Raw genomic sequence first — 25,895 nt, 5'->3', positions numbered from 1 at the left:
ATATATATATATATATATATATATAGATATATATATTTATATATATATATATATATACATATATATATATATATGTGTGTGTATATATCATAATTTTGTATAGCTTTTGTTTTTTTTTGTTGTTTTAAAATAATGTTTATAACGATTGAACCCAACTACAGTTTAAAGATTACAGAAAATCAAAAATCAATAATAAAAATAATTATACAATAAAAAATTGAGAAGCTAACAACGTTCTCGCGACAAAGTTGAAGAAATTGTGATATGCTACATAATATGTAAAGAATATGATAATAATATAATATGTAAAGAAATATTGTATGTTATCGTTAAAACGTTTGTTACAAATTAGTTTAAACAAAAACCTGTAAAATAGCCTTCACATTGAATCGCCACGCCGACTTTTGTGCAGTGCGAGCGCGCTCTTCTAACTGCTTGTTAAAAAATACAAATTAATTAATTAATTAACTAAATTATCAATTACAATTTCGTAAATAATATATGCATATATATATATATCGTATATGTGTATAATAGTGAAAAATATATGTACAATTACAGCTACACGAGTAGAGTGCAGCCCAAAATCAAATAGCATAACAAATATACATACATACATACATACAGACATATAACTAAATGTTGTTGTTGTTCAGAAAATTGATTTAATATGCCAAATAGTTGTTGCCCATAAAGAAATGATATCGGGTGTATGTATATATAAAGTATAGAAAACATTTGGAAATAGAATAGAACAAAAATCATATAGAATGTTGTCTGTCGTGGACATGTTCTATAGCAACAAACATAAGCAACATTAGTATATTATAAGATTTAACAAATTATCACACTGAAAAAATTCAACACTAACTTTAAATATAAGTATACACACACATATATATAAAATAATTCATATATATATGAGTGTGTCTACATATGCATAAATGTGTGTGTTTTATATGCTTAAATAGTTCGTTCAAATTGTATACTTTTATCATGTTTGTTAATTATTTTAGTTAATCGTAACACTAATGCCGTTATAATTTAAAGCCGATCTCGCTTGTATTGTATATACGTATACATATACATATATAATTATATATCTTTAGTGTTACACTTATATCCATAATAAACAACAGCTTGAAACGTTGCGCCATGCAGTTATCTATATATAAATATATATGTGTGTATATATATACATATATATATATACATATATGTTGTGATTTTTGTATATATAGCATCTTAGCCTAAATTTTATGTTTAAACGTAATAAATATGTTTTTTTTTTGTTTTTTTTTCTCTTGTATAATTTTTAGCAGCTTTTCAAAATATTTAACTATAGCTTGTTATTTATTTTATACATATTTTGTTGTTGCTATTTTCCTTTTTTAGACGAGGTTCCCATTTTTTCTTTGTTATGCATTACAATTAATATTTGCTAGTGTTAATAATAAATATATATTTAATATATTTAAATATATTTTAACGTTTTGGCTTATCGTATAGTGCAGCTAATATAATTTAAATTTAACATTTACACATTCCTAGACGTTCGTTCGCTTTTGTTTAAACTTTTTTGCAAGCCTTGTGAAATGCTGCGACTTTCATTTCATTTAATTTAGTTTATTTATTTTGTTTTCTTTTCTTTTTTCTTTTTCTTTTAAAGGAAAAACGTTCTGAGAGCCTTAAATGCGTTTGAAGAACATAAATTGTTGCTGTTGTTGTGGTTGTTATTTAGAAGTTGTTGTTGTTGTTGTTCTTGAGTCCTTGAAGCGTTGCTTAGGCGCCTTAGGGTCACCTCGATGCGCTGGTCGTGAAAAAGTCCGCTGTGTGGAGTTGAAGAAACAAACTCAATTGAAATTCGGAACGTGATTATATATATAAATATATTTGACACTCACGCGTCTCGAAACTGAAGCCCAGCGTTGGATCTGGCGGCGTGTTGAGCATTGGATTGCCGCTGCTGCCGCTGCCTGTGGGCGTGGCATTGCCCATGGAATTTGTACTATTGCCGCTGCCGCCACCGCCTCCAATCATTGGTCCCTGCTGCAACGGACTCTGCGGCGTCTGACCCCGCTGTGCCACGCCAGCGCCGCCCACGCCCACGCCCACACCGACGCCGCCACCCGTCGCAGCCGCCGCCGCCTGATGGGCGCGCACGCTGACAACGGCGCGCAGCTCCTGCTTGACAAAGTCCGAATTGACATTGCCACCAGCCACGCCTCCACCGCCGCCGCCTCCATTGCCCGCTGCAAGAATTGAAGAAATTTATAGAATTAGACTAGATTTCCGAGGGCAAAACCAATGCGCATATTTGGACCCACAACAAAAAAGATTTTTAGTCACAATTATTGTTGAACTTAACTAGACATAGAACATAAATAAATACACAACAGACAACGGAATACAACATATATATAGATATACATAAAACATAAAAGTTGTACATAAGATATAAATAATAAAAAATTATATTAAATAATATGCGACACACTTAAATGTGGGGACTGGCTGGGGGGGTTAGGGTTGCAAATAAGGAATGTACAGATATATATATATATATATATATATATATATATATATATATATATAGTATATAGTACATATATGATATATACTTATATATACTAGATATACATATACTTTGTGGTATCTTTAATTTCTTAAGTGAACATAAAATTTTAAATATTTATGAGCTATTCAGTTTAGCTTTTTGATATTGATGTTTTAATTAATTTTTTTACATTGAAAATTAAAAAAAACTATATTAATGTATTCAGATTTCGGCTAGTATCAGAATATAAATATTTGTTTTTTTTTTTTATATAAATTACATACAGTTGTGTTCATTAAAATAGTAGTGCTTTTCTGTCTTGTTTAGTAGAGACAACTATTTTCATAAAGTACCAAATCGCTTTGTTAATTAATTTTAAATTAATTATATAAATTTAAATTACTAAAAAAATTTGCTTAATCTTTATATTCGTTTAAAATTGCTTTCGCAATATTGGGTTTACCACTAAATTGTGTCGTCCAACATTTAGTGCTCAGTTGCACTACTATTTTTATGAACACAACTGTATCTAATTTTGTTGTTAAAAACAAACATTTGTTAATGACATTTGAATAAAATATAAATAATTAAATACAAATTATGAAAATAGTACAATTTATATAATATGCCTAACTGCTTATCCAATCATTTCATTTCGTTTCGTTTTAATTTGAAAAACTTTTTTAAAATTTAAAAGCATTTTTAAATTATATTGCTTAACTGAATTACTCATTGATATATATATATATATATATATATATATATATATATATATATATATATATATATATATATATATATATATCTACATATATATATATAACCAAAGTTAAAAGTAAACATAAACAATTTATATATATAACAATAAATAAATACATACTTTCCCCATTTGTTATAAATTTAAATACTTTCGACTTGGCTTTTGGGTTTTCTGGCTAAATCTAAAGTCTTTACACGGAGGGTTAATACAGTGGGGTGCAGCGCCTAAGAACTAACCGTTAAATATATATACAAATATATGCCTAGGTTATATACAAAGATCACATATATAATATATATTTATATGTGTGTGTGTAGCACAGTTATACAAATACACTTAGATGTGGTTAGATGTTGTGTTCGAGGAGCCCAAGGATATTTTTCATGTTTTTCTTTTTAGTTTTTTATGTACAAAAATGTGTGTATGCGAGTGTGTATGTGTGTGTGTGAGTGTGTGTGTGTGTGGATTGTTGATCGAGTGCTAAGGGATTTCGCTTATTTATATACACAATGATTAGCTCGAATTTCGTATTATATATACATATAGATAGTTTCATATGTATGCATGACATGAGATTACAGCGAGCGAGCGAGCGAGCAGAGCGAGATATATATATATAGAGTGTGTGTGTGTGAGAGAGAGAGAGAGAGAGTTCAAGTGTGAGCACACGGCTTACCGGTCTGCGCTCGACCATAGAAATCATTCGCCTGCTGCGCCTGACCGTAGGCAGCGAGCGCTGCATAACCACCGCCGCCGCCGCCGCTGCCGCCGCCACCACCCAGCCCAATGATGCCGTTGCCACCGCCACTGCCCATCCCGCCCACGCCCATCATGGCCGGATGGGGGGACATGTTCAATCCGTTCATCAGCTGTTGCTGATGCTGTTGCTGTTGCTGCTGGTGTTGGTGTTGCTGTTGCTGTTGACTAGCGGCGGCAGCCGCATTATCATTATGGTTGTTGTGGTTGCTGCTGTTGTTGTTGCCACTGTTGTTGTTGTTGTTGTGGTTGTTGCCTGGCGACAAACCGAAACGCGTTGAGCCTGTTTCGGTTAAGCGTTTGATTTGTTTGGCTTTGGTTAAAAACTAGTCAAATATTAACAATGTGTGTGTGTATGTGTGTGTATGTGAAACGGTGTTGGTATGCGTGTGTGTGTGTGTGTTTGAGGTGTGAAGCTCTTTATGTATTGATATTTAGTACAGTAATTAGGGCAAGCGGCATTTTGTGAACTGGTTCACGCTGCATTGTGATCTAATTTGTTGTTGTGATTTGGACGCGTCATAAGATTACAATTTTATAGATCTGGAACTAGTTCCTTTTTAAAGTGGAACTAGTTCCTTTTTAAAGAGGAACTAGTTCATTTATATTGTTGCGCTCTTTAACTTTGACAAGTGTATTTAATTGTGTGTATTTTCGGAACTAGTTTTAATCTTAAATTATGTGAACTAGTTCATCTTACATAATTACATTTCTCAACGCATTTGAAACTAGTTTTATGAAAGTAATTAATTGCGGTCAAATGAAACTAGTTCCAGCAATGTGTGAAACTAGTTCCAAAGCTAAACGCATTTTAAAGTTTTCAATAATTTTTTAAGAAATTAAAAAATATCAAAGAGCTTAAGTATTCCACATTTGAACTAGCTTCGACAGAGCTAGAGTTTTTGGTTTCACCTAAAAATGTGCCTAGCAGAAATGAACTAGTTGACATTGGCTAGTTCCGCCTACATTTGCATTTGCTTGCAGTGGAAAAACCTTTCAACTAAATTTCAGTTGGGTAGACTTCAGGGGCACAGGGTGAAGATCAGCTAAGACTAAGCCTACGTCTTGAAGACACGCCTCATCTGCTGTGCAGACTCCGCCACAGGACTCCACGCTCCGCACACGACGTGCTGCACTCACCTGGCAAATGCTGTGTTGCTTGTGGCACGCTGCCCTGCCGCTGCAGGCGTTGCAACTGCTGCTGCTGGAACACATTGGTCGCCGCACTGTTACCGTAGGGCGATTGAGGGCCGCCGCCAAAACTTAGACCCACGCCCGGTCCGCTGCTGCCATCGGCCGTGGATGCACCGCCGCCGCCCTGAGCCTGGAAGGAGTTTTGCCGCTGCAATGCTGCCGCCGCCGCTGCTGCTGCACTGCTGCCAACTGGTCCAACGGCGCCGGGGGAGTTGAGGCCGCGGCGCTGCTGGCTCTGCTGCTGCTGCTGCTGCTGCTGATACTGACGCGCAGGATAGTTGCTCTGCATATCACGAAAGGACATTAGTGGTGCTTCATTGGGCAGTGCGAATTCTTTGCTACTCACCTGCAGCTGCGCAATGAGCAAGGGATTATTGTGCTGCTGCAGTGAGCGTCCAGCATTGCCCGCTGGCAGCGGTCCACCCGGTCCGCCGACAGCACCACTGCCTGCACCGCCGGGCCCGGAATTGCCGCCAGCCGCGGACCACTGCTGCGGACTGTTCTGCATGCCAGGTGACTGCAGGCCGGAGCCACTGCCAAACGGCGTATTGGAACGTCCACCATCACCCGCCTGCTGCTGCTGCTGCTGCTGCTGTTGCTGTTGCAGGTAGGCCAACTGCTGCTGCTGCTGCGTTGTCTGTTGCTGCTGCGGCGACAAACGCTGCGCATTTTGAGCGAACTGCGCCGCATAGACTGCAAAGAAAGGTATCAGTATTTAGAATGCATAAACTCTCGTTGCATGCCAACCTTGATTTGGCTGCGGACTGAAGGGCGCACTGCGTCCAGGGCTGAGCTGCTGCTGCATTAAGGTCTGCGCAAAGTTTGGACTCAGTTGAGCATCCGCCGGTAGATTGGTTCTGGAGAGCGACACATTCGGCGCCACAGTGGTGTTCAGCAGCGAGCCAATGTTGTTGATGCCCGCATTGATGCCAGCTGCAAGAGAGACAAAAGATATTTGAGTATTTGAAGTTGAGGATTCAATGGACGTTGGCTCGGCTCATATTGTGATCTACTCACTGGCATTTTCGGGCACCAGCAGCTGTTGGTTTTGCTGCTGCTGCAGCAGTCGCTCTTTTTGCTGCTGCTGGCGTATGTTGCGCATCTGCTGATTGGGCAGCACAACGCCGCCGCCGGGCGTGGCAACCGCATTCATGGGACCGCGACCACGCACCGGATACATGGGCGGCGGACGTTGAAAGCCCTGATTGCGCATAGTATCCAATAGCTGTTGCTGACGCATCAATTGCTGCTGCTGCTGCTGCTGTTGTTGGGTTTGTTGCTGTGGTTGATGTTGCTGCTGCTGCTGCTGTTGTTGCTGCTGTTGATGCAGCACCAACATGCTTGGATAGGCTGGCGGCTGTAAATGCTGCTGACGTTGCTGCTGTTGCTGTTGCTGCTGCTGTTGCTGCTGTTGCTGTTGCTGCTGCTGTTGCTGCTGTTGCGGTAGCAGCAAATGCTGCTGCTGCTGCTGTGACATGAGCAAATGCTTGTTGATGACGCCAAAGTTGGATATTTCCACATCGAGCATCAGCGACTTTTGTATATCGCTGATGGCCGAAGCCTCTGAGGGAGCCGTGGGCACAATAGGCCTATCATCCATATCGTCCATGGCATCCATAACGCTGTCCAGCAGCTTGGACAGCTCCGGATCGGGTATTGAGGTAGTTGCTGTGGTCGCCAGTTGCTGCTGCAGTTGCTGTTGCTGTTGCTGCTGCTGTTGCTGCTGCTGCTGCTGCTGCTGCTGGTATGCCAGCTGCTGCTGCTGCTGCTGGCTGAGGTAGACATCGTTTTGCTGTGGTGTTGACTGTTGCTGCTGATGTTGTAGGTGGTGTTGTTGCTGCTGCTGTTGTTGTTGTTGCTGCTGTTGCTGTTGTTGTTGCTGCTGCTGCTGTTGCTGCTGATGTTGCTGTTGCTGCTGGAGCTGCTGCTGCTGCTTGCGCACACGACTATTCGCTGCTGCCGCTTTAGGCCCCGTGCTGCCTGCGCTAATTAGATTGCCCGGGGCAGCGAGCGAACTGCTCACGTTGTTCACCGTGGAGCTGGTGATGTCCGGCAACGTTTTCACCTGCAGCGGCTGTTCCGGATTTGGTGCCTTGGGCAACTTCGGCGGATTCTGCAGCAGTTTCGCAAGCATTTTGTTTTGGCTGCACAGCTTGCTGGGCTTGTCCTCGGAGCGCTTGGCCGAGATGTCGTCGTCGGGCTCGTTGAGGGAACGCTTGCGGCTCATGGCCGGATCACTTTGGATTTTGAGCATGCGCTTGAGATCCTCGTTGCTCATATTGCCGCCACCGCCGGCGCCGCTGCCGCCGAGCATGCCATGCCCGGTGCCATGGCTGCCGCCATCATCCTTCTGCAGTTGACGCATCAGTTCGCTCTGGCGCGCATTACTGAGCACGCCGGAACCACCCGAGCCCGTTCCACTGCTGCCGTCATCCTCTTCGCTCTTCTCGTTCAACAGCTGCAACAAGTAAAGCAATTAGTTATGAGCTAAATACAGTTATTTACCATATTTGGACTCACCTTGAGCAGCATGGGATTTTGGGAGTTGCCCGCCTTCTGCAGCAACGTTGCATTCGGGCCAACACGTCCCAGCGAGCCAAACATGCCCAGCTGACTCGTCTGGGCGCCCATTTTGTAGCCACCCGCTGGACCAGCAACTGGGCCCACGTTCAGCTTCTCATCCTCGACGCACTCTTGCTTAAAGTACTGCAAGATGAGCGATAGAAAAATTGAGTTTAATGAACTAGTTCAATGAACTGCTTAATTATATTTGAATTTGTCTCAGTTTGAACTGAGTCGAGGCAAAGAAATTTATTCAGCTTTGTGGTGCTACAAATTATTTGGTCGGAACTAGTTCAAAAACAATTTGAGAAAGAACTAGTTAAAGTTTATGATTTTAAGGAAAATCAATAAATGAAACCTTTAGGCACTACATCAAATGGAACTAGTTTATACAGGCTTTTTAACATACGATTTTTCTTGTTCTTTTGAGCGGAAACTTGAAAATTTGTCGTTTATGGTTAAAGAAAACTCAGCTAAGTATGATCCACAGTAAAGAACTATGACTAAAACCTCTTTATCAAAAAATCTATTTAAGTTTCTTTAGCTCACTTTTTAATTATTATTTAATTATATTTATTTAATTATATTAAATTAAAGTTTAAGCTAGGATTAGAATTGTTCCCCATTTTGTAATATTTCTCCAAAATTTTGCATTTAGTTAGCTTCTTCAGCATTTCCTTACTTGTTTAAGATCATTTTAAGATCTGTTAGCAACTTTAGTTGGGAGTCACTTATGGATTTTGAATGTTTTGAAATACTTCATTGATTTTATTATTTTAATCGAAGTGCTCGTTCCCTCAATGTTCATGTTGGCTAATCGCACCTAACAGCTGGTTCATTAAAAATGAACCAGTCAATAAAAACTCGCCTCAATGATCGAATGCCAATTATTAGTGTTTGAAATTCAATGAATAACTGATTAGGGACTCACCTTTTCCTCGTCGCCAAGGCCACCGCCGCCTAGGCCACTGGCCATGCTCTGTGATTTGGTCAGCAGATGACGCAGTCGCTCCGATGATTCCTGCAGCGGAAGCGCCTGCTGTTGTTGTTGTTGTTGTTGCTGCTGCTGCTGTTGCTGTTGTTGTTGCTGCTGCTGTTGGCTGAGCAGCAGGCCACCAACGCCATTTGGCAGGCCGCCGCCGCCGCCTATAAGCGCATTGCTGTTGCTGCTGGCATTGCTGTTGTTGTTGCCTTGTTGCTGTTGCTCTTTGTCCGGTTTGGTGTCCGCCGGATCGTAGGAGTGAAAATTGAAACCATAACTGCCGCCGGCTCCAGCGCTCGCATTCGATTGCGGCGAGGGCAAACTGGCTGCCGAATGTGACGACAATTGATAGGGCGTGGCTGGCGAGGCACATACAGCCGGACTGAAGCCATGCCCCGAGGGCGGACGCGGCGTACTCACGGGCGTTGCAACGGATGCCCGTGAATTGGGACGCGAATCGGACCAGCCGCCCACCCCACCGCTGGGATCCATGTCGAACGAGGAATGTGCAATATCAAACTCAAACGCGTCGCTGCCATAAAACGAATGCTCCCCGGGCGCCGGCGAAGCGGTGAATGCATTCACCAACGTGGCCGCCGAGGAGTTGGCCGAGGAGCCGCTCGCATTGCTCAGACGCTGCTGTATGCCGCTGCCGTTGATAATGGCCGAACTCATGAGCGGCCCGCCCACATTGGTGGTCTGTGTGCTGCCGCTGTTGTTGCCAGTGTTGTTGCTGCTGCTGCTGCTGCTGTTGTTGTTGTTGTTGTTGTGCTGTCCACCGCCAACAAGGCCACCTAACAGATTCGTAGGCAACAACGCAGACGCCGCTGAGGATGTGGAGGAGCTATGCCCCAGCGCTTCCATCGAGAGCGTATTGACCAGCGAGCTGGGCAGCGAGGCGCCCGGCGACATGACGCACATTTGACTCAGGCCCAAACCACTTGTCACACCGCTGCCAATTCCACCTGCACCACCAACACCGCTGGCACCCGTATTGCTGCTATTCATGTCGTTCTCCGAATTGAGCAGCGTCTGCACGGACATTATGAAGTCACTCTCGCCCGGCGTCTGGTTGAGGAACAGTCTCGAATTGGCCTTCACATGGACATAGACATCGGGCGCACCGAGGCGCAAGCGAAATGGACGTGATATAACATTCGATATGGAGCCAGCGCTGGTGGGGCCACCGCCGGAGCTGCCCGGAGAATGCACCGCTGTTGAGTCTTGTATATCGCGCAAATGCGACTTGAGCGTCGACAGATCATGCGGATGGCATAGGTCCTGCCAAAGGCGGCCCACCCACGACTGCAGATGCTGTTTGAATGGCTCACGCAGCGCCGTCGCATCCAGGCTGAGTATTATCCCATGCCCGTCCAGCTTGAATGTCATCTGCTCGATGGGCTGCTGATGCACATGTTGCTGCATATTGATCTCCAGCGGCGACTCATCCTCCGGCCTGGTGATCAGGCACAGCACAGAGCTGCTCGCATCGGCGTCATCTGCAAACGACAAAACTTTAGTCCAAATCACACTAGAAGCACGAATCAAAACACATTTCTATGCTTTTAACTCAAATCACTTTGAAGATCACTTTATTGCGGTTTTCTACTTGTGCTAGTAAAATTTTTATAGATTTCCCTAACACTGACTACTCGTGGTTAAGGTTTAGCCAGCAGATCTGAAAAACTTAGCTCACTATATTCAAGATTTTTACTTCTCTTTGCCATGTCTAAAACTTTTTAGATCAGTTCAAGATTTAAGAAGACTTTTTTCTTGTACAATTTGGACTGCAGTTGGGAATATATATATATATATATATATTTTTTTTTTATATATATCCTCATCTCTCTATACCTTTCTATACTTCAAATGCCTTCCTAAATAATCTTGAATCAAATTCTTATATAATTTTCTCACTTTTCCTCATTCCGTTTACACTTAAGAGTATTAGATAAAGTGAATAATTTAGATGAAATTTACTTAATTAGATGAAGTAAATAATTTTATCTCATTCTTATTTGGTTTTATATTAAATAAATTATTTTTTCCCATATCCACAACTTATTTTCCTATTTTATTTAATTTTTTTTAATTTAAATTCATAATTATTCGAATTATTCCTTTGTTCGTTCTGCAATTTCTTTTTAGTTAATCTAACTACGAAAATCTTGAATTTCTCGCATCTTCAAAATTATTTCAATTAAAAGTAAACCCAAGCCTAGACTTGCCACAGTTCTTGGACTCACCCTTCACTGGCGCCGCTATCAATACGACCTCTTCATACTTGTCCTGATGTCCGGACTGCCTGAGCGGCTTCTGGTCCATGGCATCGCAGTTTGAGGAGGTCTGTGTGGCCGGTCGTGTGTCCTTGACTAGCATGCGCACCTTGGTGGAGATGCTGCGCTTGGATTTGGATGCTCCACCAATGGGTCCCGGTGCACCGGGCGCGCCGTTGCCAGCGCTGGAACTGGAATTGGAACCAGCCGATTGCTGCGAGGCATTGCCGTTGTTCAGCTCATCGAGATCACCCCAGCCGCCAATTGAGCCGCCACTGGCTCCTCCTCCACCTCCTCCTCCGCCGCCTCCGCTGCCACTGCTACTGCTGTACATGTTGTTTATGATCGGCTCCAGTTTGGCGTGATCCCCCGCATAGAGGTATCTGTAGAGCGGCTGGTGGAAGAGCTCCTGCTTCTCATAGCCGATCAGTTCGCGTATGTTCTGCGTGCAGGACTCAATGATGCCGTTAGCGTTCACCTGCAGCAGCACCCAGCCCACAGAGCTAATATAGTGCTCGAGTGCTTCGAAGTAAGCGGATATTTCAGGCACTTGGCCGTTCAGCAGCGATGGCTCTGGCAATGGTGGCTCCGTTGATGAGACTTCACCCTGTTGCACAGGGTGTATCGAGCAGTTATCGGTGGCGCAGCGTGTGCAGCGCGTTGAGGTTGCTTGTGGTTTGTGGCTGTTGTTGTTGTTGTTATTATTGTTATTATTATTGTTATTATTATTATTATTATTGTTGTTGTTGGTCGTTGTTGTGGAGTTGTTGTTATTATTATTATTATTGGTAGATGTTGAGGATATATCACGGCTTTGGCCTTTGTCACAAATATCACGATACTGTAAATTATGATATGAGAAAACAATATGAATTAAACCTGTTTTTAAAATAATTTAATTGACTTAAAAAATTAATTATTAAAATGTCGATCAAAGGTTATGAAATTATAATCCACAAAAATATTCAAATTATCTTAAAGTATTTGTAATATAATATATTTATAATTCTTTTCTCTTTTTTTTTTTTGTATAAAGATGTTTTTTTAATAATTTATTTATACTGACTTTTGTTGTGCAACATTTTGTGTCGCATCACGCTACTAATTTCTTGAACACAGCTGTAAATATATTTGTTCATAAATATATCCATATGAAGTTTACGTTTCATTAATTGTACTAATATATATCTAACAAACATCTATTAAAAATATATATTTTTTATTCATATTTTCATTTAATGCACATTCACTTAACGCGCTTGCAACTCTATTTCCAAAAAATGTTTACCATGCGGAAGTATTTTCGACAAAGCTCATTTTATGTATTACAGCAAAAACGAAACACGAGAAAAAACAACAACGGAACAGCAATACAATAACAAAACTGAGCTACACTCGAAATAATTATTATAGCCTGCTTCACGATCAACATCAGTTGATCACTTGCTGTTGTTTTTGTTTTCGCAAAGCTTTTTCGCGAGTTGTAGAAAAAGAGAGACAAAAGCTCGTGTCGGTCATCGTGCGTCGGCGTCGCGCTCACAGTGTGTGTTTACACAATAAAGTGCAATAAACCGCATTTCATCTCATTTCTTCGCTGTGCAAGTGTGTGCTTATAGATGTGTATGTGTGTTATATTTTTACTCCGCCACGCAAATTTTGCGCGCGCGTTTGAGCTTTGAGTCATTGACACAGGCAAATACCCACAGACACGCACACACATACACATGCCCGAATGCACGCACAGCATAATCACAACAAAAGTCAAGAAGAGAACTTCCAATGGAAGTACAATCACTTTTTTTATTGTTTGATTTGAAAAGTCTTAAGACGCAGTATGAACGCACAAAATTTCACAATTTTCACAGCCCACTCAAGGTCAATCAACTTAAGGAGCTCGTGTCAATGGCTCTCATTCACTCACTCACTTTTCTCTTATTGCATTTATATTTACATATGCAAGTAAATAAAATAGTTTAGATCTAGTGCAGAATTACTCACTATCAAAATTGCTAACGAGAAAACAAAAGCAATTAAAAATCACAGAAACGTTGCGCACACTCAGCTCTGTCACAAAGTTGCCGAAATACTAAACACACATTTTTTGATGCAATTGTATTATTGTATTAAAAAAAAAATAAAAAAGAAGAAGAAACCCGAAAACACGGCGAAAAATACGAATACAACAACAAAGAAAGGCAAAAGCTGACGAAGCGCTGCTCTCTATTTGACGCTCTCACGCTGTGTGTTGCTATTGTTGTTGCTTTTGCTCTCCAGCCATTTGTTTACCGGCTCACGTGTGATACATATAAATGCGTAAATGTGTTTGTTTGACAGTGTCAGTCTATGTGTGCGCGTGTGCGTGTGTGTTTTGTTATCACCCATTGCCTTTGCACCTTGTGTGAGAGGGCGGCAAAGGAGCTGGCGCTGCCACTGCTGCTGTTGTTGCTATTTTAGCTTCTGTTACTGTTGCACACAAATAAATAATACCAAAATAATATTTATATGAAATTTCGAAGTGCGACGTCATCGCCAAAAAACAAACGCAGTTCGTTGATCTGCCAGTGCAATCGCGCAGAGCGCAGAGCGAGCTTTTACTTCTTTTTGTTTGGAAGGAAGCTCGCATCTGTGTCAGTGAGTACAATTGAGAAAGCGCGCGCGTATTTGTGTGCGTGTATGTAGGTATGTGCGCCAGCCAACCAGGAAAAGTTGCTCAAGCAACGGGCAACACAACAAATTCTTTTTTTTTTTTTTGGGTGAAGGCACTCCGAAAATATCAGTCAAATGATAAAATAAACAACAACACAAACCGGGGCATGCAATGACGAATATGTCTAAAACGTGTCTGGACTTTTTGTTCTTTATATGCATGTGTGTGCGAGTATGTATGTTTTTTTTGCGGGCTTTGGCCTGTAGCTTCAATTGATCGCATCAGGTAATGTGCGAATTTTGAGAGAGCTTCAAAAAAAAACGCAGATGCAAAGCAAAGCAAAGCAGACAGCAACAAAAAAGCTTGCCAAAAGCAAAAACAGATCCCTGCACAATAAAAAAAGGGGTAAATACCATCTGCGTATGGAAAAACAATAAGCAGCTCGTTTTCATAACAAAGGAATGGATGAATTGCCACAGCGCTAGCAATCTGAAATTAATGAACATCCATCTTTTCCTTAACGATAGACTCTCAACTAAGTTTTAATATTGAGAAAGTAAATAAAGTTTAGCTCACTTTTAAGTGCTCTTAGCTTAAATGGCCTATTACTACTTGAATTACATATGCTTTCGAGCAAGTTCTAGTTAAATCGTAGCTGAGGCATTGGAGTTGCCAAAAAAAAAATAGAATTGTGTCTGTCGCTCACACACTTACACTCTCGCACTCGCACTCACATTTACGTTCACTCACTCTCCCATTTACGGTCTTTCACTCTGAGCAGCTGAGTGAAAATGCCTCGCTGAGTGACAGCAGCGACAATTCAATTGACTAAGCCAGGCGCAAGCAATGCTTCCAGCTTTCCATGCGCTACTGAGTCGAACTTAAGCCGTTGGAATAATGGCGAATTAGGCGAACAAAACAGAAAAGCAACTGAGACTTGAGGTCGACATTTAAATACCTAAGAATATGCAATGGCTTTTTCGAAAGACAGTTGAAAAGATAGTTCAAAAACTGTGAAGGTTAATGCTTAAAATTTCAATTAAAATATTTATGCAATAGGAGTTTAAAGAAAAATGCCTGAAATATTGTAATCTACTTGGTAAATATTTTATAATAAATATTTGTTTGACTAAAAGCTTTGCTGCCTAATTGTGTTAAAATTATATTCATAATCGCTTAACTAAATTAATATAATAATATTTATTCAGCTGGCTCCCTTCATAATTTCAAATTACTAACGCAACGCATCGCTTCCTCATCAGCTCGGCATTTAATTGAATTTATTTATTATTAATTTGTCACTCTGTATAGAGAATACCCCTAATGGAGAGCCGTATACTAACCCTTATTAATTGTATTAACTTGTGTTTAGCTCACAAGCTGCACAGTTGAATAAAATGATTATGTATTATGTATTTTGTTTTTACTTTGTTTTTGTTGTTGTTTTTTGTGTTTAATTTTGTTTTTGAAGTTCGGCAAAGCGTGGCGCTTATAATTTGCATAATAAAGTGCTTAGGCTACCTGAAACCAATAAAAGAAATACTCACAAAAAAGAACACAGAGAGAAAGAGAGAGAAAAACACAGACCTAAAATAACATGACGAGAATCAACCGCGTATCGCTGTCAATGGAAACATAAATAAATTTATGTAAATTGAATAAAAATATTAATTAAATTCCTCTTGCAGACCAACAAAGTACGAAACACACAAAAAAAAAAAGAAAAAGTAAAATAAAATTACGTCAGTCGAAAAGTCTCTGTGGGTTCCTGAGTACACACCTCTCTCTCTCTCTCTCTCCCTCTCTCAGTGGCTTTGGTGCTGGTTCCATGCGTATTATTATTTTAATCTTCTTTGCGGTTTGAAAATAATTGCTTTTTAATTGAAACGCGGGTGTCGCCAAAATAGCAAAAGAAAAAAACAACAACAGCAATAGCAACAAAAACTGCATAGAAATTACATCGGGGATTTGTCTATCCTAATTGATCATTAGTTATTCCGGTCAGCGGCCCAGGGTTCACGCCGGCTGCTCCGACAACTTGTTTAACATTTTGCTTATTAGTTTCGTTTGATGAGCTTTTTGATTGATTGTCGATGTTGTTGCTAGTTTTCCGTAAACTGGAAGCATTAAAGGCTTTCGACTTACCGTTCGAACCACTTGATTTAATATTGCCGCCTTATCCGGTTTCGTTGATGTCATATCTCCCCGTTTATTGAGCTGCAGAAACTCGGAGAGCTGCTCAATGTAATTGTTTTCCATTTCCCGACGTCGCTTCTCATTGTTGCATTTGTTTATTTGTGATTGCGGCTGTAAGAAGAAAAAAGTTTTATTAGTTTAAATAAAGCTTTAGCTTCTTTAAATAACTTTATTATATAATTATAAATTTTGCTATTTAATATATCTATATAATTAAAACAAATGTCTTCAGCTGAAAATTTGATTAATCTTAAAGCTTAAAGCACTTCATGAAAAGCTCCTAGAAAAGTAAAATCTACAGATGTTCATTGATGTATATTTGTCTGAACTTGTTCCTTATACAACTGATAAAAAAGCCGTGAAGCTTACTGAGCTAATAGTAGTAGCTAATTATCTTCAAATTTTTGGATGCTTTATATAGATATAAAATTTTTTATATAGATAAATAATCAATTCTACACTTTGAAATGTTAATAAAAGCTTTTATAAGCTAATTAACTAAAAGCTTTTGTGCTCAGTTTTCGTTCAATATTGATTTTTTACAATTGTACTGAAGTAAAATGTAGTTTTTTTTATGAACGATTTTCTGAAAGATTTAATAAAAATTTAAAGCTCTATAAAATTTCAAATATTTAAAGCTTTTTCATAACTTCCTAAAAACTTTGCTCAAAGATTTTTATATTAAATTTTAGTCAGCTTTAATTTCATGAAACACTTATGAAAGTTCTAAGTCTATGAGCTTTAAACCTTACAATGAATATCTTATTATTTATCAATTTAAAAACTTTAAGTTAGATAAATTTTAAAGATTTGAAATGTAGGATTAATCGAAGCTTTAAGCTTTACTTTTTCAGTTGGCGCTTTCAGCTAATTATTAATTGTAATTGTAAATCTAACTATTATTTAATGTGATATTTTCAATATGACTTACCAAATTAATTTTGGTATCCGTCTTGCGACGTATCTTGCGACCCGGCGTCGCTGAGTTGGCTGGAATCGGCGATGCCACCGCGTTCATAATGGCGGCCGATCGCTGCAATGCAGCTGCAATGTGCGCCGTTGCGGCGGCAGCTGCCGCTGCCTTGCTATGATGCGAATGATGGGAGTTGAGCTGCTGCTGCTGCTGATGGTGCTGATGCTGCTGATGCTGTTGGTGCTGTTGCTGCTGGTAGAGCAGTTGTTGCTGCTGTTGCTGCAGGGTGAGCAGATTGTTGGCAGTAGCTGCTGCGGCAGCGGCAACTGCTGCTGGCGAGGGTGAAGGAGCTGTGGGTGAGGTCGTGGCGCCTGCAACACCAGCGCCTCCGCCTCCCGCTGCTGTTGCGCGCTGCAGTGGCGTGCTGGGCGCCAATCCGTGCTGCAGCTGCGCCACCGGTGCCGGAACGGGGCCTGGGCCAGTTACCACACTGCCGCCAGTCGCTGCGATTGTAACGGCTGCGGTCGCAGCGGCCGGTGATGAGCGCGGCAGATTGCAAACTGAGTGGTTGTTGCTGTTGTTGTTGTTGTTGCTGCTGAAGCTATTGCTGTTGCTACTGCTGCTGCTGCTGTTGTTACTGTTGGTGTTGCTGTTGTGCTTGTTGTTGCTTGCGTGAGCTGCTGCGGCTGTTCCTTTTGTTGTTGCTGTACCTGAGGCCCAATGATCTGGTAAGTCACCTGGGCTAAGCCTGCAAAAGAATAGACGAAAACAATTATTTTCGATTAGTGGAAACTTTTCGTCGTTATTTTTTTTATTTCATTTCATTTTGGCAAAGTTACGGCCTTGGCCCTAATTCTTGACTTTGGCCCCACACACGACTTAAGCAGAATGCAAATGTCTTGCAAATAGGCCTCAATTTCTAGCTAATGTGCTGACTCGATTACAACGCCATATTAGCTAAGACATTTGCATTTTGTGAATTGCATAGAAAGGCAGACATTTTGAATTAAACCTAAAGCTAAGTTCAGGAAGTTAACTATTGGGGCATATTAGTTTATCTTTATATATTATTGAGTTATTTATATTTCTTGAGTTATTGTAAGCTCAACTTTTTAAATCATAATTAAAATTCCATATAAGCTAGTTTAAAGAGCTGAATCTCATAGAGGCTTCTTGGTATTGTTTTATATTATTTTAGAGATCATAGAAATTTATAACGGTATATTTATATTTTGTCAAAATTTGTGAATCGCATAGAGCGGCTCATATAGAGCTCAGCTATAAATGTTTTATAACATTACACGACGTATTTTAAATGGCATATCATAATTATTTAACTTTGTGAATCGCAGAGGAAAGCTCAAATTGTGTATTGTATCGAAACAAAACTTATTATGTACCAGAACAGCTTTCAATGAATTTTATTGGTTTATGTATAAACTAACTCAGGTGTGTATATCTGATTATTATCTCAATTTGTGAATCACGTAAAGAAACTCAAGTTTTCTTTGATGTCTAAGTTAAGCTAATTAAGTCTGAAAAGACACACACAATGTGGTTTCTATGTCATAGAAATGTATAAATATATACATATCTGCATTTTAAAAGCCTTTGCGAATCGCATAGAGCGGCTCACCTTCGTCGAAGCTAAGCTACTTACTTATTATGACATTATAAAAGATATTTTTTATAATATATCAACTTATAAATACATGCATTAGCTCATGCTTGGGAATCGCATAGAGAGGCTTACTTTTCTGTTTACTTTTCCTATATATATGTATACATATTTATATTCATCCCATATATTATAATGTCTATTTTGAAAACATTTATGCATTGGCAATTATCACGAAATAATTTCTCACATCTCTTTTAGCAGGTAAAATACAGTTGCTGGCCACCTGCTGACTTAGGCAAATTCTGTGGCGTGGAAATGTTTTGCAGCGCCCGCTGTGGCCGTCACCCACACGCCGTCACGCCCACCGCAACGTGAGTCAAATTAATGTTGTCAGTTTTGTTGCTTCAGTCCGGAACCACAGCTCAGTCTGACTATCCCAAACAGATACACAAGGCAGCCCCACTTCGTGGTCCTGTCAAGTGGATATCAGCGTCATAAACATTTGTCATATTAATATTGTGGTTGTTGTTCCTCCTCTTCTACTTCTTGTTGCCGCTGGCGTTGTCATGGCTGCTTTTTGTCTTTAAAATGCTTTGCTTTTTATACATTTTGTTTTTATTTATTTTTCGCATGTATTTGGTTACGTGATTAATTGTTTACTTTGTGCGCCCAAAGTGTGGCATATTATTTGCTTTTTATTTACGTAAAGAGCACTTGCAAAAAAAATAAATCTTGTTTGCATTTTTCATTATAATTTGGAACTCTTACGGCACTTTTGCTACGGAAATTTTTAATTGCTTCCACACATCTCAAACTGTAGCAAAAATACATTTTCTGAATGGAAATGTTACTAATAATATTTTTTTGCTCATTTTTTCTTTTATGAAATGTTTGAAAAATTTTAGTATATATATTTAAGCATTGTTCAATAGAATTATATATATTTATTCTTTCTCGAATTTTTATGAAAATAAAATGAATGAAATTGTTCAAGAAAATTCTTGAAACGCCTTTCGAATAATATATATTTATGTTTATAAACAATAACAATTTTTGTATATCTATATGCAATTTTATTATAGTATTCATATTTATTCAGTAATAAGATTTTTTATTTTATTGTCAAGTAATTGTTATAGTTTTTAGAATTTTTATGGCAGTTCAAATGGAAGGCAATTGGAAAAAAATGTTCTTTTCGCATTTTAAAAATATATTTTGTATTTTTACAAAATTTAAATATAGGGTGTAACGATTATATATATTTTTTATATGTTTGTCTATTTCTATTTTTGAATTTTTTATATTTTGTGATATATTTAAATTTTTTATATATTTTGTAAATTTTTATATATTTAAATATTTTTTTATATTTCAATATTTTTTTCTATATTTCAATATTAGTTTTTTTTGTGTCTCTTATCTATCAAAATATTTAATTGAATTAACAAAGTTTAGGCCACGATATCAATTTATAAATTTCCCAATTATTTACAGGTGTTTCAACTGGCGTTTCACTCAATTGGCTTTGTCATTGCGGATGTCAAATGTTTTGTAAAACGAAAGTTAAATTGAGCGATTCTGCGACTCGGCCACTGGCCAAGGCTATAAATACCACAGGGCCTCAATAGCCTACGGATTGATAAGTTGTGAAATTAGCGCTATGAGCAATGCGATTGCAGCATATCATACATGAATCAACCATATATATATATATCATATATATATATATATATATATAGCTATATCTATTTATGGCCTGGTTGATAAGAACAACACAAAGAGTCAAATGAAACTGCATCAATTGTAATTTAATTAATTAACGCTGTAGTTTATATGCGCTAGCTTCTTTAATTAAGCGCGTCAATCATACGCTCCGTGCGCCGTGCCATGCCCAAATAGAATAACCCAGCTTCATTATGATTATCACCTTCATCATCATCATGATCTGCTAGCTGGCACATTAATGTGTCACCCTGTCAGGCAGAGCCACAACAACAACAACAACAACATATAAAATAAAATAAGTCAGCCACAGAAAGAATCTGCACAATTATTGCGCCTGTCAAGGGAAACCATTTGGGTAGGCCAAGCCAAGAGGGACGTGCGGGCGTGGAGGCGCAGCACCGCTGCTTGTACGTCACTCATTTTCGCGCCGCTCATTGCATAGGGCGGCCATTCACAATTTGTTTTTTCTTCTTTCTTTCTTTAGTGCTTTTTTTGGCCAGCTGCCTGTCACCTCCGTTCCGCCTGCTCCCTGGACAGCGCTCGAGTCTACATCTTTTTTTTTTAGTAAATTCTGTGCATACCTCGTGATATAAATGTAAGCTGGCTAGAGTTACTAAGTTGGCTAAATGACCAAGTTTTTAGATTGTGCAAAGCTAGACTTAAAATCTTTATTTTAGCAATTTTCGAAGAGCATGTCTAAACTATAAATTGAAAATATAATAGAAAACATACAAATATAGAATATTGTATACATATATAAATGCATATATGCACATAGGTATATATATATATATATATATATATATATATATATATATATATATATATATATATATATATATATATATATATATATCAACTTAAGTTTCACTCAATTTTTTGATGAAGAGTTGCTTTTAGTTTTTAAAGCCTTGATTTATTTTTATATATTCTAACAGAATATTTATTGTTTACTTATTTATTGTTATCAAAATGCAATATATTTTTCTTTAATTTAATCTATATTTCATATATATTTAATCTATATTTTTATCTATATTTTAACTATTTTTTTGTCTATAATTTAAATATATTTTTATATTTTTTATCTATATTTATCTCTATTTTATCTCTAATTCATTTATATTTTATCTATATTTTTATATTTTGGATCAATATTTGATTTATATTTAATCTATATTTTAATCTATATTTTATCTCTGTTTAATTTCTATTTAATAAATATTTCATCTATATTATTATCAAGATTTCATCCATAATAATCTACAATATTTGTGTATTAGATCAATTCGCTGAAAAGAATATCTATCAATCTCTCAGCTGAGTATTTCACACGATACAATTTCTTTAAAACGCTGTCAATCTAAATAAAACAGGAAAATCGATCGAAATTCTTAGCAAACTCAATTCTGAAATGCACTGCTCACTATGCACTTAAGCAACAGCTTACAGGGTATATCAGTTTGCATCATATTCAATTAGCAAGTTTAACCCATTGCAGCGCTTCTGGTCGGCTTTATGCTGATTACATCGCTAACTCGTGGCGTTCAGTGTCTGTAATTATTTTTGCTTGCATTCGCAGTCGCAATCGCAATCTCTTTGGGGCTCCGGCAGAGGCCTTTATTATGCATATAATGTAATTAAAAAAAGAAGTCAAAAACTCGGTCGCTGGACACTAGCCACGAGTTGCCGGGTGGTCCCAGGTAAGCCATAGATACATATATACATATTAAAAATTAAAAGGGGAGCTGTAGATTTCTTAACGCTTCGCTGCATTGGAGTTGACTTTCAAGAGTGCAATTAGAGATCAAGTTGAAGTGAGTGCTGGAACACTTGGCAGTCTCTTGTCAACTGCGAATGCCCCCAATTGTGGGTGGAGAAATTGTAAGTGATATTAAAAGAAATGTCACATAGTTGCGACTTTATTAACTGAACGTAACTGATCAACTTTCAGAAAGAAGCCAAACAAATTTTGTTTAACTTTTCTCTGTACTTTAACAAGAAAAGCTAGATAAATATAGATTAGCTTACTCTATAAAATTTATTGCTAGCCAATCAGTTAAAGCTGAGGTACCGGGAGGTATTATCATTGTAGCATATAGCCTTCAGCTTATGCGTAAGCAAGCTATGTATATCTTAAATTTGTCTACAAAACGAGCTGAAACTAATGAGCTTTCAAAGCTCTGGTTAAAATAAATATAATCATTGTCAAGCTTTAGGCTTAGAAGCAAAGAACTTGCGCTCTCTTCATAACTTTCAGGATACATACACTCAAAACTTGCAGGCTCTAGCTAGGAAAACGTGATCATTGTCAAGCTTTAAGCTACACAAACAGCTTTTGCCCACTTTCCGCCGTCCAGGCTATATACACTCAAAACTACATTGAGCTTTTAAAGCTGTAGTTATGAATATATCATTGTCAAGCTTTAAGTTTTTTTATACTTAAGCCTTCTAGACTATGTTTATGCCAAAATGATACTTGACTTTAGAGTCGTCTCAAAGTTAACCTTTAAAGCCTTCATTAAACAAATTTTATTTTTACAAAGCGTAAAGCTATATGAATCTAAGTTTTTTTACACATTTCCTAATTTATTATCAAAACTGTAGTTAAAAAAATGTGACCATTAATAAGCTTTTAGTGTTTGCTATATTGAGCCTTTCAGACTATGAATAAACGTTTATGCCAAAATGTTTGTTTAAATGAGTCGTCTCAAAGTTTTAATTAACTTTTAAAGCTCGCATAAATCAAATATGGGCATAGCTAAGCTTTAAGCTTATCAACAAAAAACTTTCGCTAACTTAATACTTTCTAGGCTAAGCTTGGCAAGATAAAAAATAACAAAGTGTTAAAGTCCATGCCCAAAAGCAGCTTTCATTTCAATTGTAGATTTATGCAAACCAACTAGTTTAAGACATCAAAATCTCAGTCAAAACACTTTCAAAAGAGTCAACTTTTGTCAAGGTCAGAGCAATGAATCACACTTAAAGAAGTGCTCAAACATGTTCTAGATTATATTTAATAGCTGACAAAGAAGAGCCCAGCTCAAACACCTCGGCGAGCGTTGAAGACAAATTGATAATGATAAACGTAATGATTATGGCAATGCTGATAATAATAATGATAACGATGATGATGCGGACAGAGCTCTGCAATCTGTAAACATTGCAGTTCACATAAAAATTACTCATACGCAGTGCATGGAAACAAGAAAGCAATTTTTCTTTTCTCTCTCTCTCTCTATCTCTCTCTCTCACTCTGTCGCAGAGGAAGCGACTGCTGTTTGCTGCTTTGGGGCAGAGCTTAAACATTTTGTATGTGTTTTTTTTATGATTTAGGTTTGGTCTACGTGATGTTAAACTTGTAAGCAGTCGCCGCTGGGACCCAACTCGGTAGCTGCTAGCCCATAATCAAAAACCCCAAAAGAGACTTTTACGACGCCACGTAAATTATGCTGGAATTGTTGAAATTTTCGCCTGAGTCTGTGAAGAATAAAACCTGAATTGCGCACATGTGAGCTTTTGACTTTAAATGCTCGGGTAAGGTGAGGCGGTGCATGAATCACAAAAGTGTTTTGGAAGCTGCTTCTAATTGATTTCGTTTAGTAATTGAATAGTGAAAAAATGGAAAATACAAATATTTTCAAAGCTTAAAGCAATTGGAAAAAAGTTGCGATTGCAATTTCCGAGCAGCAGATGAAGTGTGTAACAATGATCCAATTTTATGGCCTTTGCCGTTGATGGCTTTTCAGACAGCAAGCAATTTCCCCAGCGCAAACAAACATGTTGTCGATGCCGCTGCTGCCAGTCACAATTAATTGCTAGCGAGTGAGAGTATCAACGGCAGCAACAGCAACAATTGCAACAACTATATATTTGAAACAATAGCCAGCCAGCCAGCCAGCCAGCTGGATGTGACAACTGCGTCGAACGCCGACGATGACACGCGCAATGAAAATGTAATACAAAGTGGACAAAATGCAACAGAAACGACAACAGCAACATGACAAGCAACAACAACAACAACAACAACAACAACTATTGTCAGTACCAGCTGTAATGACCACAATGTCAACGTTGGCCATGTGTCTGACAAGCAGCAACCGCAACAACAACGAGAGGAAGCCAACATAAACAGTGGCTTCAACGTGTCCACACTTTTGTTGTAATGCAATTTCAACTGTTGTTTGTTTAATACCCTGTAATACCCTACATAAAGGGTTATATAAGTAATTCAAAGTAAGTTCTTATAGTAAATTTTGTTAAATTATTAATAAGTCTTTATAAATATTATTTCATTAAATCAACTTATTTTCCTAATATTTTGTGAAATAATAATTAAATAATAAATAATATAATAAAATAATAATAAATACAAATTTATTTTAAATTTTATTATAAAAAATTACTATAATTTAACATATTAATTGACAATAAAATATTTTTCATATTTTTAAAAGTTTCTAAATAATTTAAGACTACTTTTTACTTATTTCTGTTTCTTTTTCGTACTTCAAGTTTGCTTCTTATATGCAAATACCTTTTTATCATATATTGATTGCATTCCCAAATAATTATATTTCTATATGCAGATATCGATATTTATATACAGTTAAATCAAAGAAAATGTCTACCATTTGAGCAGTCAGTCAACAATTTCAATTATTTATTTATGATTCACATGTTTCTGTCGCTTCCTCGAACACATATCCTTGACATAAATTTTTTTTTGCAAATTTCAAAAATTATTTTTTGTGTTTTTTCTTTTTTGGAATTCCATGGAATGCGTATGACTAGTTCTCAAAATGTTGACGCATGGTGTAAAGACAAAAGGCGGCGTTGGGACTGCCAAATACAAATATGTATTTTGTAGATACGTTTTATTGATAGCCATTTTTATGTAAGCTACCATAATTTTTATAACGATTACGTTGGGTGACTAATTTTATGTGGGCTGAATGAAACTGAGGGAAAATGTAAAATTGATTATAAATAAAATATGAAGAAAGGAAACCAAAAAGAAAAGAAAAAAAAGAAAAAAGAAAATAAAATTAATACTAAATATGCTAAATAAAGTGATTTGTAAACGATATAAAATACTAAAAAAATTAAATAATGAAAGAATATAATTAATTAAATATACTACAACATAAAACTTACGAAAGCAATACTAATATTACAATAATAATAAGACTCATTATTTTGCTACTTAATTTATATATATGATAATAATAATATTTTATGTTAATAATAATATATATATATATATATATATATATATATATATATATATATATATATATATATATATTTTGGCTGTGCACTTACAACTTTGATATGTCTACCTGTGTTCATGCATATATATATTAATCAATTTTATACCATATTATATCATATCAAAGCATGCTCTTAACCTCCACAGCAAATCGTTTTGCAGTCTTTTTATGCACATAATTCAGTTGTTGTGCGTTTTTTTTTTTGAGTGTGTGTTTTATTTTGTTCGCCGTCTGCCTCTTCAATCGACTGACTGACATTCATAAGCACACACACGCACACTCATGTGGTTTGGCACTTGTCTGGCCCCTAACTAAAAAAGCTGTGCTAACTAAGCCGCCGCGCTCAGCTCGCTCGCTCTCTCTCTCTCACACAATCAGCCTCCGAGCAGCGAACGCGCCTACCTAGTCCGCTCCTGCCTCCATCGTAGCCCCG

At 37.9% G+C, this 25,895-nt stretch overlaps 1 protein-coding gene and 1 long non-coding RNA gene across 3 annotated transcripts in view; both read right to left on the bottom strand.

Moving 5' to 3' along the window:
* Positions 1 to 1,452: 1,452 nt before the first annotated feature.
* Positions 1,453 to 17,476, bottom strand: LOC111593169 (neurogenic protein mastermind; the record flags this gene model as incomplete). The annotated part of the gene is given in 14 exon segments (XM_023305775.2): positions 1,453 to 1,829; positions 1,905 to 2,252; positions 3,994 to 4,356; positions 5,214 to 5,550; positions 5,614 to 5,960; positions 6,015 to 6,200; positions 6,285 to 7,107; positions 7,161 to 7,179; positions 7,181 to 7,725; positions 7,788 to 7,973; positions 8,761 to 10,310; positions 11,058 to 11,928; positions 15,880 to 16,041; positions 16,862 to 17,476. Coding segments are annotated over 14 exon segments (6,384 nt in total), but the record flags the coding sequence as incomplete, so codon positions are not given.
* An 11-nt stretch (positions 17,477 to 17,487) lies between these two features.
* LOC111593165 overlaps positions 17,488 to 25,895 on the bottom strand; it is a 102,430-nt gene continuing 94,022 nt past the window's right edge. For both annotated transcript variants that reach the window (XR_002751021.2, XR_002751020.2), the window contains exon 3: positions 17,488 to 17,591. This is a non-coding gene — a long non-coding RNA (uncharacterized LOC111593165). The remainder of the gene's footprint in view (positions 17,592 to 25,895) is intronic.

The sequence above is a fragment of the Drosophila hydei genome, unplaced genomic scaffold, assembly GCF_003285905.1.
Source record: "Drosophila hydei strain 15085-1641.00,03,60 unplaced genomic scaffold, DhydRS2 tig00000364-arrow-arrow-pilon, whole genome shotgun sequence".
In the NCBI taxonomy this organism is placed as follows: Eukaryota; Metazoa; Arthropoda; class Insecta; order Diptera; family Drosophilidae; genus Drosophila; species Drosophila hydei.
Note: the sequence above shows the minus strand (reverse complement) of the source record. Positions and strands in the feature narration are given on the sequence as shown.